The 12,637-nt window shown below is 38.9% G+C and overlaps 1 protein-coding gene across 1 annotated transcript; it reads right to left on the bottom strand.

Moving 5' to 3' along the window:
* Window positions 1–938: 938 nt before the first annotated feature.
* On the bottom strand, window positions 939–12,221 carry ncstn (nicastrin). The gene is made up of 17 exons (XM_003978237.3): window positions 12,070–12,221; window positions 11,149–11,250; window positions 10,753–10,876; window positions 10,317–10,438; window positions 9,595–9,740; window positions 9,224–9,371; window positions 8,960–9,072; window positions 8,176–8,328; window positions 7,963–8,067; window positions 7,627–7,704; window positions 7,120–7,289; window positions 6,938–7,040; window positions 5,283–5,381; window positions 4,765–4,852; window positions 4,502–4,665; window positions 4,106–4,318; window positions 939–2,450 (listed from the first exon to the last, which is right to left on the bottom strand). Exons 1-17 carry the CDS (start codon window positions 12,125–12,127, stop codon window positions 2,328–2,330), a joined length of 2,109 nt encoding a protein of 702 aa, XP_003978286.1. The 5' UTR covers window positions 12,128–12,221; the 3' UTR covers window positions 939–2,327.
* Window positions 12,222–12,637: the final 416 nt, after the last annotated feature.

Below are 12,637 nucleotides of genomic sequence, written 5' to 3'. Positions count from 1 at the left end.
TTTTGACTTACTGTAGCTACAAGTTCAGCAATGTGGTAACCAGCTTTAACCCTATAAAGCCTGACACATCAAAAAATAGCCAGAAAATTCTAATTTTTTGGAAATGAGATGTTTATTGAACCTTTTAACAAAATCCCAATTTTTTTAAAATTTTGTTTATGACATTTTTTTTGTATCAAATATGATACATTAGGCGATTTCGGCAACTTTTAGCTCACGACTATGTTAACTTTAGACACAAAAACAAAGTTGGCCCATAACATTTTGACAATATAGAACATGAACAACAACATTTTTCTATTTGGTTTTTTTGCATAGCACTTTTTAGCACAAGAGGCACACTGCAGCCTCTTTTACGGGGTGGTGTTGGAGTTGTTTCTGGAGAGGACAGTGGTCTGCCACACTTGATTTTGGTTTAGAAAAAAGAGACATCTCAGAATCTCGCGTATCAAATATGATACAAACGGCTTTAAAGGGTTAAGGGCTCTCGTTTACTTTTGTGGTTTTTCTCATGAAAGTCACCGGTTTCTACCTGTGTTCACGCCGGTGAACAAAATAGTCTGCATTCTTCTTATGAAGTAAAGGGCGTTTCGATTGGAAATGGGACTTACTTGAGAACATAGCACTGTTGGATAGCTTTTCCCCACACACTCAGCACAACGGAGTCAGTGTCGTTGTATCCCCGGTGAAAGTAAATCCAAATGAAAGATAGCCTTCCCTGTATTGCCTTGCATCAGAGATTGTATTGCCAGAGACTGCTTGGGACAAGTGTCTTTGCTTTCTTTTGACCTCCACCCATACTTGGGCCTTCATCTGGGTTTTATCCAAATTTTATCCAGTCATATATATATATATATATATATAAGGACAAAAGGTTTGTGTGCAAGGTCTGTAGCAAAATTTACTCCCTTTCAACCAAACACAGGGGACTGAAGTTGTCAAATGAGTGGAATGAGTTTAATCTCTACACTTGTAGCTGACAAAGCAAAACAAGTTCTGTCTTTGCATAAAAGGATTAAAGAGAACCGAAATTAAGTTACACAGAAAAGCATCAGAGATAGAAAAGCTTGCAGTGTTGTGCAGTGTACAGAATAGGTAAGATGGACATGACTTACCTTGACAATAAAACAAACACAGGAGTCATTTGAATAATTAATTTGTCAAATGTATAGCTTACTTCTGCAATGTCTGGTCTCCAACTGAATGGTAGGTGCCACTTAGTTCCCTTGCACATTAGTCTCTTACTGAGGACTGTCCCCCTTAAGACCTCCCGTTCGCCAATATTGAAGTAAACAGACATTATTTGTATGAAAAGTTCACTAAAACAAATTTCTTTCTACAAATCAGCACCGTTTTTCTAGAATATACAGTATATTCTCTCTCCCTCACTACACCCACATCTAAAACAATCACTTGCTTCAATAATTAAGTAAAATAGCTAGCAAAATTTTAAATTTTAGCCTTCTACACACAATTTCTGGAAAAGAAGCAAAGTTTATTTTTTTAATCAAGGCATAAAAATTGGTCATGAATTCCAGCAATTGAAGAAAAGAAAATCAGAGTTTGTTTTCACAGCTCTAAGAAGGATCATTAAATGAGACTTTGCACAAAAGGTGAGAAGCAAAGGTAATCAGAGTAACAGCAAATCAACAGCGTCATTACACATGTTCTGACTGGATGTAATGATTGCTGGTAGCTGGTCGACATGAACAAAATGGCAATCAGACTACTGGGTAATTAAATTTCACAATATGTGAAATAATTTCTTTTTTTTTTTTTTTTTTTACAAATGTACTTTTTCTGACTTGCCCATTAATGCAAAACTGATTTGTATTGATAAGTTAACTACACTGAGAAAAGAAAGCTGCAGTATTGCACACACCATCGCAATCCTAATACAGTCTTCAGTCACACACTCACTCTCATTAATCCACTCCAAATTAGTCTACTTTCTACACAGGAAATAGTTTATTATATTATTTCTCACTTCACTCACTCATTCACTCAGTCCCTACATGACACAGTGAAAAAACAAAAGAAATAAAAATAAGAGAAAATTAAAACAAATAGACTTTTTACATTGGCAGGATCGCTGGTGACTGACCAGTGTTTCCTGACCCTGATGAGTCCAGATCTGTCCAGGCCGATCCAGTCCATTCCAGTCCCTGTGTCTCCTCACCTGAGTGAGTCTACTAAAGTGGAGTTGTTATCTCAGCGATTCCCCCTTAAACCCTCTTTTAATGAGAAACCGCTTGTCCATGTATGTAGTTGGAAGAGTAGTAGTTGTAGTAGTGGTCCCGGGCCTGTGTGAATCAGATCTGTGTAAATCAGTAGGTGGCATTGCTTGGCTCCCTCTCTGAGCCGAAGAGGATGTCAGCCTTTGAGCTGACGATGTACGTCAACAGCAGGGACGTAAGCAGCACGCCAAATCCAACACCCAGTGTCAACATCTGGATGAGATAGAGAGCGGTAATGTTTTTGTTTTCAATTCTTTTACTGTTACAGTACATTTAAATAAATAAGCAATATCAGTAATTCAATTTAAAAAATGAAACTTGGTATATGGACTGATTACACACAGACGACTTGTTGTTTTTCTTTGAATTTTAATTAGTAGGGCTTGCAAATAATTTTTTGTCTTGACCACTTTATCCCTTTTGAGGAAACAAGGAGGGAGTAGCAGCCCATCCCAGCTGCACATGGGTGAAGGCAGGATATACCCCTGAATGAGTTACCAGCTCATTGCAGGGCCCTATGCGAGGTGTGCTCACGGGGTACCTAAAAGTGTGCTGGCAGCTCCCACTGCTACCAAATGTTGTCGAGCTGAGAATCCGCTGCTTCCCAGCCCAGTCGCCTACAGACTGAGCTAACGAAAACCCCAAAAATTCAAGCTTCAGCTGCTCTGGAAATTGGTATAAAATTGGCCATCCACTGGATGGACATGGAAGCCCATCCAGTGGATGGCAGCTCGTCTGTGTTGTTGTTTCTGGTGTCTCACATCTTCCTCTTCACAATACCTCATAGATCAGAGGGGTTTGCAGCCAGTCAATTGACTGCAGGGACACTATGGCCAAACACCAGGTATTGGTGCTGCTAGCAGTGTGGCAGGTGCCAAGTCTTGCTGGAAAATAAAATCAGCATGTCCATAACACTGGTGAGCAGAAGTATGTTAAGTGCTCTAAAATTTCATGGTGGAAGCCGTTACTTTGACCTGAAAAGTCCCAGTGCACCAACATCAGCAGGTGATAGGGTTCCCCATATCATCAATGTTGACACTGGAGCCCCAGCTCCTTGGACTGTGCATCTCCACTCTTCCTTCAAACTCTGGGCATTTTTTAAATTAAATGCAAAATTTAGTTTTACCTGAATAGAACCACTGGACCACTGATCAACAGTCCATGACTTTTATCATCAGTTGAGGTAAGACGCCTCTGACGTCTACCAGACTGACTACAAGAGCTGTAGCCCTGGATCCATCTGTGTGTGATGACTCTGACTCCAACTCCAGTCCACTTTGTGTGAAACTCCTCCATGTTCTTGAATGGGCTTTGTCCTACAATCCTTTCAAGTTTGCAGATATCTCCATTTCTTTGGCACCTTTTACCACATTTTTCCATCATTTTTCTTTTATGCTGAACTCTGAGAGCAGCCAGCTTCGTTAGCAATGACCTTTTGTGGCTTGACATTGCACACGATGTCAGTGATCATGTCCTGGACAACTGTCAAGTGAGCAGTGGCTCAAATGATTGTGTAGCCTACTGAACCAGATTGAGACACTATTTAAAGGCTCATAGAACCTTTGTAAATGTTTTGGGATTAGCTATCATGACACGAATGCGGCTTCAATATTGAAATTTTCAATGAAAAGTCAAAGTTCAAAGAAAAAAATGAAATATAACCTGTCTGTGTGTAAGTTTGTAATAAACATTTTTTCATAGAGAATTAAATTACTAAAACAAACATTTTTTATGATGTTCTAATTAATCAAAGATGCACTATTATCTCACCAGCTTGGAATCCCATCTCTAGTATTACACATCATTTGGTTTTGAAGTAAAAATACATGTAGATTTCTGATTTTGAATTTGAAGAGCAAACAGTTTACCTCTAGGTCATGACTGGCCACTAGGAATATCCGTCCTTTGATGCTCTTCCACCTGGACTCTGTCCATGTGGAATAATCCTTGGAGTTGTACTCCTGTAGGTGGAAGGCTGGGGACACAGCTTTGGAGAGGTGCACTGTGGAGCGTACACAGAAACCATGTCGCTCTGTACTGTTCAGAGGCAGGGTGCCTTGAACCCACATGTAAGTGTAGATCTGGGAGAAAGGAAAGAGATGAGGTGGGATTACTGAAGTGCAACAAATTCACACTTAAAAGTAAATATAACACCACCAATTGTGAGGCAGGTAGGGTAGGTAGGTATGTTGGAGGTTAAAAAACCATCCAAAATAAGTTCTTGAAAACAACTTATATAGTCTGTATATTCCAAACAATGTTACATGTTTGCTTTCTTTGTCATCCTGGTCCTCTCTTTGGTTCTGGCAGTTCTCCTGGGTAATGTTCACAATGCTTCCAGTCAGGTTGGCAAGCAGATACTGGACCAGAAAAGTCGCCTCACTGGACTGCCCAGTCACACCCACATAGAAGTTTGTGGGTTTGTTAGCTGGAAGGTAACAATGGTGATAAAGCAGCTTTAGTTCTGTGGTTGGTGCCCCACCAGAGTTCAGTAACAACAACTACCATTTAATCTATCCCAATTTACCCAAATGGCTGATCCATTCAGATGGTATTATTTGCTGGAACCAAGAGTTATTTGACTGAACAAGGAAACCATAGAGCATTCGAGTCACCTAAAGAGAGAAGAGAACAGTTTAAGTCAATGCTGACCAGATCAAAGAATATAGATACAAACAATATAAACAAATATATCCAATATGAACAATATACATTTACTGAAAAATGTTGATTCAAGCAATTTTTACTTTTCCTGTCATGTTGCACAGCACTTAAAAGAAATTTGACCCTCAACAACTCTGCCTTGGATAGAATAAAATGATTTTAAGAGAAATATGAAAAATAAAAATTGATGAGTTTCAGCATCTGGTGAATTTGATTTACATATAAGTGTGCCATGCGCTTATTAGGTGCATTTAAAGATCACAAAATAAAAGTGGAAAAATGCCAGAGAAGTAAGAATTGTTTTCATTACTCAGTTATCAAAAAAGGCATCATCTTGCAGAGAGAGGTGTAATTTCTTTAAATCCATAAAATAAAGCATACTATTTGAGGGTCTGCATTAATGTTGCCCAGCTGTGTTTCTGCTCCTCCAGCCTGTAAGTACAGAGTCCGAGCCACCATGGTGGCCACCTCTGTCAGAGACTGAAAGAAATATAAACAGAAATGGAAACAAAAAACACTTCAGAGACTTACACGGTTAAAACAATTTTTACATTACTAACTAAAAAGACAAATATGAAATGCCACCAGGGAGAATGCATTTTAATGATTTAAATGAGTTTCCTCCGCAGGGTGGCCGGGCTCAACCTTAGAGATAGGGTGAGAAGCTCGGACACCCGGGAGGAGCTCGGAGTAGAACCGCTGTTTCTCCGCATCGAAAGGAGTCAGCTGGGGTTGCTCGGGCATCTGGCTAGGATGCCTTCCGGATGCCTCCCTTTAGAGGTGTTCCGGACATGTCCCACCGGGAGGAGGCCTCATGGCCGGCCCAGGACTAGGTGGACAGATTACATCTCTTGCCTGGCTTGGGAGCGGCTGGGGGTCCCACCGGAGGAGCTAATGGAAGTGGCCGGGGAGAGGGCTGTCTGGGCATCCCTCCTGAAGATGCTGCCCCTGCAACCCGGATCCGGATAAGCGGGAGAAAATGAAACGAAACAACAGCCGCATTTCCACTGTGCAAGTTCCTGGTAAATACACGGAGCAGGAACTTTCCAGGAACTGTTCCTCTCATTTGGCCCTCTTGAGGGTTATATCTCCACTCTGTGATATAACCCCTTAGCGATTCTTTGAGTTTTGATCGCCATGTAATTGTGACAGTGCCAGGTGCCAGGTGAGCCGCCAAAAGCAAAAATCATAAAGAAAACAAGCAAGAGAGTAAAGCCTAAATGAGCTAAGGCAGTGTGATATTTTAAGAGAAGATGATTTCAGTTAACCAGCCAAAATAACTTTTTTAGTTCTGATCTTTCGGAACTGTGTAAACATTAGTGTTAATAAATATTAAGTAACCAGCACATGTTGCAATATTTATAAAATTCAAACCAAGACAGGCAGGGGCAGGTTCCACATTTGTGTTTTGTGTACATGGCAGTTGATGCTATGAACAAAAGGAGAAGCCGTGCCTGTGAAGCTAATGCTAGGTTTAGCCAATTATTGCCAAGTAAAACTCAAGCCCCACTCAGGAGGTTTTCGGGGTTTTTACAAGGCTGCCACAAGGCCCTGAGTTCCTGTAAATGACACTTCGAAGGAGGTTCTTGTAAAAGAAATTATTTTTGTTTAGCATAGATCATTTGGGAGTATGGTCAAGCAAGTTCATTTGATGATGCTTGTGCAGGTGTACGAGGTGTCACGAGTTGTAGAACAAAGACTCCTTAGAAAATAATGAAGATGTGCAAGTCAGCAACCTTCAAAATGCTACAGTTTATCATGCTAACCTTGTGACGATGAAGTAAGTAGATGGAAAAGTACTGAGAAAGGCGTAGTTGCTAAGCATTGTAAAAGGGACATGTTTGTTACATTGGGCAGAGATCTCTCTGCATGCTGTTGTTGCATGTGTTCTGATTGACTTATTAAACTCTTAAAAGCAGCATTCTGACTTTGTGGTAACTGAAGAAAATCCTTGACATTCTGCAGTGAAGACATGGAATTGGCCGGACATGCATTTACCCCAAAAATTCCTGCAGTGGAAACATGCATAATGATACCTTCGCAGTGTCTGTGAGAAAGTCGAGCTGTTCCTCTTGCGTCATGTTTGATGGGTAAGAAACTTTCAGGTACTCTGCGTTGTCATACATGCTCTCATAGAACCTGAACACAGAACACAAAAATTCCATCTAGAAAAACACAATTACCTCTAATTTGTGGTTTTCAAACAGCCAATCATCACCTGTTGGTGAACGCAGATCGATGATCCTCAATAACAACACCGGGGATGGGGTGAGCTCGCAGGAAACGCTGGAAGGATGAAGGTGGGAGAGGCTGAGAGAAACCGGGCTCCTCAACGGGGATTGCCGATTGATTCGCAGCCAACTCCACATTGTTAATCAGCTTCCTCACCTGAAATAAAACATTAAAGATAGTTGTAATAATAAAACACTTCACATCCTCATCACCTTACTTTAATAAGCACTTCATTATTTTCTTACAAATTATGTTTTATTAAGCTATAGTGTTAATTTGTATCATATGTTTCCATTCAATTTTATATGTAACACCTCTGAAAACTATATTTAGTGTTTACTATTTATTCAACACAACATTTTACGAAATTTGTCATTTAACCAATGTGTTAAGTACAAACAGATGAACATAATTGTAAACCTTATGAAAAACAGATTATGTTCAGCGTGATGGGGCACTGGTAATGATTGGAAATATAAATGCAGATATATACCTCATCATTGATGCTGCCATTCTTCCGAGACACCGGGTCCGAATGAAGCCACAACTTGGAGTCAGACCAAAATCCTACCTGTGAACAGTTTTAACATTCTGGTTAACCTCACATTACACAAGTATTACAACACTAAAATAATTAACAGCAATTATCTTAACAACATGATTTCAGATTCCTATTTGACAAAAAATAAAAATACAGTTATAATACATAACCTCAGATTGGTTTAACAATTAGAGTAAAAGTAGTTTTTAAATCTTTCATACCAATTTAATCAGATTTTGGTTACTCAACAAAAATCTGCGTACTTTATAAAGTGTCTGAAAATAATACCTGTCCAATCTCCAGAACTGAATGAACATTATCCAAATCCACAGCAAATTCATCGTTCTGCATATCATACACCATTCTTGAACTGCCAATGTAGTCAAAGGTTTCCTAAAAAAAAAAAAAAAAAAAAAAAACAACCCATGAAGAAACGGGGAAAACAGCTTGGAGAAGAGCAGCATTTGGAGCAATGGCCATAACAGTGTTGACATTACTGACCCCTTGAAACAATGTGTAGAGGATGGTACGGTTGGGGTGGTTCTCCTGAGTGATGTTTCTCAGGGCATGAGCAGCCGCCAACAGGGTAACAAAACCAGAAACTCCGCTCTCTCCTCCAGGAGCAATATCGAAAAAAAACGACCTGCTGTCCAACTGAGGAAAGGAAAGTGAGCTGAAGTATTACCGATTTTCTTTTTTTCTTTTTTATTAGTGCACTGCTTACAATGGGTTAAAGTGTAAAAAACATTGAGTGCAAGTATTTTAACAGGCTCCACTCTCAGGCCACAAGTATCAGGACCGGAAATACATTTTTGTGCGTTTCCTAAAGACCTCCAACATTTTCATGCTTGGAGTACCATCGCTTTTGGTTTCATTGTTTTCGCAATTTTCCAACCAGTGTCGGACATTCTACGCCTAAGCGATAATGTATCCAAAGTATAGATTTTACTCAAGAGAGTATAGCCACCCTATGTACCCAAACTACCGAATATTACATTAGTTGGTGAGCTGTGTTAACTTAACTGTGGCCAGCAGTTAAGATGCTCAGGGTGTTTGCTGTCCAAATTAACAGGAAATGTTTTGCTATTGCTCACACCACTTGCTTTAAAAAGCTATCAAAAGGCCCAAATATTTGATTTTATGGTAAGGCCCACCTAACTTCAGACGCCATTTGAAGAACAACTTTTTTTAAAACCATATTATCTCAAAATTACATGATATTTAGTTGATTCCTGAATATTTTCATTTTTCACTAATTTCTAAAGCATCTTTTCTTGGAGCTTACCCTGGCGGCTGCTATGACCACACTCTCCCACATCTTGTGGCCCTTGGATGTGACATTGAGAGGCCTGGTGGCGGCCCAAACATTAAAGTCACCCAGTGGATCACAAACCATCTCTAAAGAAAGACAAAAGTACTATTTATAATAAAAACAATGATAGCCATGCTTTCCAGAATTAAATTCAATATTCTATTGGCAGATATTTTTTTATAACTACTAAACATCCTGAATAAAGATGAAAAGTCTCCATTTGGGTGATATAAATACCTGGGCTGATGCTGAAGCTGTTTTTATCACTTCTCCTCATGCAGGTGCTGGTGTCAGTGACAGCAGACATGTGGGAGTACATCTGCATAGCACACAGCGGGTACTGTGGTGCATTGTTATTTACTGCAAGATTATGATTGATGTAACACTGCAGATTTTTAAAAAAAACACACAAAGAAGTTCACTTTTTTGTTCAAATCAGTTCAAGTTCAAATCAGATTCATGACAGAGACAATTAAACTGATTTGTATTCATCAAACACAGGAGCAGTAGAATGCAATGAATAGGCATATTTTTGTGACTAATTTAATAAGTCGAATTAAAAGCTAATAATGTCAATTTGTGAGGTAAATGTCATGGATTCCCGTTACCTGTCGTATCAACTGGGTTTCATTGTCATCCTTCAGAGAAAAGATCGGGAAGTTAAATTGCTCATAGGACAAACCGTTTCCCAAAGGGTTCCAAACTGTTACATTACAATGGGCAAAAGCTGGATCATAGTCCTCTACATACACACCTAAAAGGGGAAATAATGGGCAAATGTCAACAGCCACAGCACAAAATGTCTGAACTCAACTTAGTAGGGCTAAAAACTTTATCCACCTGACCATTTGATCCAATATTTCAATCTCAAAAATGGGATAAGATAATAATTCACATACTGCATTTTAACAACAAATAAAATAAAATGTTATTGCTACTGTGAAAACAGTCAAAAATCTGAAAATCCCCATCAAAATCTGTTTTTATATTCAGGACTGAAGCCAGTCATTATTGTAGTATTTAAAGTAATCCATCAAACAGAAGTAAATGTGATTTCCTGAAAGTAAGCCGTCATTCGTTAATTATTTATTTGCTTAGGATAGTCATTTTAAAAACAGAATTATGCAAGCAATTATCCAAACAGTCAAGACAACCAATTTTAAATAACCAAATATGACAGTTTAGACCAACTACAGATGGCATAACACATTTCATGCCTGTCACAAGAAAAACATAATGTCAGAGAACCATTATATCCTTTCAGATTAAAAGTGGTGATGTTGTCATCACACTGTACAGTGCAAGATTTGAAAGGTATACTTGTACATACCCGTGTTCTCATTGGGACAGGTCGTGTGCGGGGAGAAGCCCGTGGATGGATTTATAGTTGGTGCCACAACTGCTACACCTGCCACTCTGTTCGAGCCATTCTTCAACTTCATCATGACAGCTCTGTTAGCCAGATCATGGCAGTCGACAGATCCAATCAGTCAAATTTACTGCGCTTGAGTTCTATCAATGGTAATTTATATTGTGGCTCTGTGCTCATACTAGACGGTTTCTATTACTGTAAATGTTACTCTACAATACATTCATGTGAAAAAAAAACTTAATGATCTAGTGTTACTTCCTTTACTAATAGATATTACCAATTGATATTACTGTTAAATTGAGGCAAACAGAATTTTTGGTTTAAACATCTGTGTAGGTGACAAAACAAATTTTGAAGCATTCCACTGTAAATCTAATGCAGACTCACACATTACCTGGTAAAGAGTAGGTAATCCAGGATAACCAGGTAAGGAGGATTGGGACCAGAATTCAGAACCCATTCAAGATTATCCTCTGAGTCCAGCACATGGAGCACGCCAACATTTCCTGACAAAGAGGCTGAAATCAGGGGGAAAAAATTGAATCATGGCCTACAACGTGTAAGACTAAATTTCCCCCTAAATTTATTCCAGTTTTAAATATGGGCTAACTTCTATTGAAAACAAGTTTTCTCTTTATCTGCACTTTAGCTATATACATTTTTTACACAGTGACATGAAAACTCATTGGGGCCTACTGCACCAATGTTTCTCACAACAAAAGAAAATATTTATTTCACATAATTGGTCTATGTATTTTGAATTCATGGAGCATTAGTTTACAACACTCACACTGGCAGCCTATTTGATGGGTTGCATTGAGCAGCCGCACACAGGGGATAGTGTAATTAAGATTCACATAAATCTTCTTTTCCACTGAATTAGAGCTGATTCCTGGAAGGAAAAATATTGTCAGCATTATAAATCGATTACAGAGAACACATTCAGAATAAAGTATGAATTGTTTAAATCCTCGCTAACTAACACTAATGCTTGAGACTTCAGCTAGTATAATGTAATGTGCACTGCTTTATCTCAGCAGCTGCTAGTCATATCAAAATGATAATATAATGTACTTAACTATACATTGTGCAGCATAAAGCTCGTTATATTCCTTACAGTTACAGATAGGAACGTACCCTAGCAAGGCCAGCTAATATGCGACTCTAATGCAGCAACGGTGAGTTAAATCTATTGATGTTTTGATGGGTCAGGTGTGTGCCGAATTGAAAAGATTGTTTCCGTTTGAAGGGCCGATAAATGCATCACTTCTGGTTAAGTTACACTGAAACAACATTAAACTACAAAGGATCATTTCCAGCAGTTAATCTATTCATTGCGAAAATCAGATGTGAAATCACGAGCAGTCGCGCTCTTGAATCGTTGGTTTAGACCGATTCAGGAACCGATGCAGAAAACCTAAAAAAAATTATTAAATGAATAGACCATTTCTAAACCCAAATATATATTTTCAAAAAAACTCGATAGTATATCAAATATAAACCCTTAAATAATAGAGTCAAAAACCAGGTAGTTAAGATTAAGACAAAGTGCGGATATCTTTAGCCAAGCCTAGCTAGCATAATAGCAATTAGCATTGCGCTAGCACCGAATAAAAAGAAACCCGTTGAGATAAAATCTGAATCACAGCACACCCTGCTGATTTACAAAATCGTAGACAAATAAACAAAAGATAACTAGGCTATAACTTACCAATGGATACGCATCCAACTACCAAAATAATGGCCCATTTATTCGACCACCCACCCATCTTCCTGGTTGAGAAAGTAAAATACCCCACAAAGTGTTAATACAAATAACGTCCGGGTTCCGCTCCGCTGTTTCATTCCGGTCTCAACCACGTGTTCAAATAAAATGGTAGCTACCACATGACATATGGGGGGGGGGGGGGGGGTAATATGTAAATTTAAATTAGCCAAACTGTACCCCCCCCCAATCTTTCCTTGTAATCAGGCATCAAGTTAAACACCAATGCAACCATCAAAAAACACAATTGACTCCAGACTCAAGTACCTTTATCAATACTGAACCCTTACATACATAAAACAAATCTTCCCATATTATTGCAAACAAATGAAGAAAAAAAAAAATCAGAGACACTGTATCCAAGGTAGTTTTCTCTGTCAACTGGACTGGGTTTCTTCTCTTGAAGACGTTTCGCCTTCTATCCAGAAGGCTTCTTCAGTTCTGAAATCGCTGGGGAGAGAGCTTGAAAATATATAGCCCCTGTGGACCATTTGCATGCTAATGATCTGGGTGG

This window comes from Takifugu rubripes, chromosome 22 (assembly GCF_901000725.2).
Source record: "Takifugu rubripes chromosome 22, fTakRub1.2, whole genome shotgun sequence".
Lineage (NCBI taxonomy): Eukaryota > Metazoa > Chordata > Actinopteri > Tetraodontiformes > Tetraodontidae > Takifugu > Takifugu rubripes.
This window is presented reverse-complemented; position numbering and strand designations above follow the sequence as displayed.

What these genes read in the sequence shown, in the direction of transcription:
- ncstn (XM_003978237.3), bottom strand. Translation starts at nt 12,127, where the DNA reads ATGGGTGGGTGGTCGAATAAATGGGCCATTATTTTGGTAGTTGGATGC. An exon ending in CAGTTCTGGAGATTGGACAG is followed by an intron (nt 7,705 to 7,962) that starts GTATTATTTTCA and finishes AACTGTTCACAG; the next exon opens with GTAGGATTTTGGTCTGACTC. An exon ending in TTCTCACAGACACTGCGAAG is followed by an intron (nt 5,382 to 6,937) that starts GTATCATTATGC and finishes TATTTCTTTCAG; the next exon opens with TCTCTGACAGAGGTGGCCAC.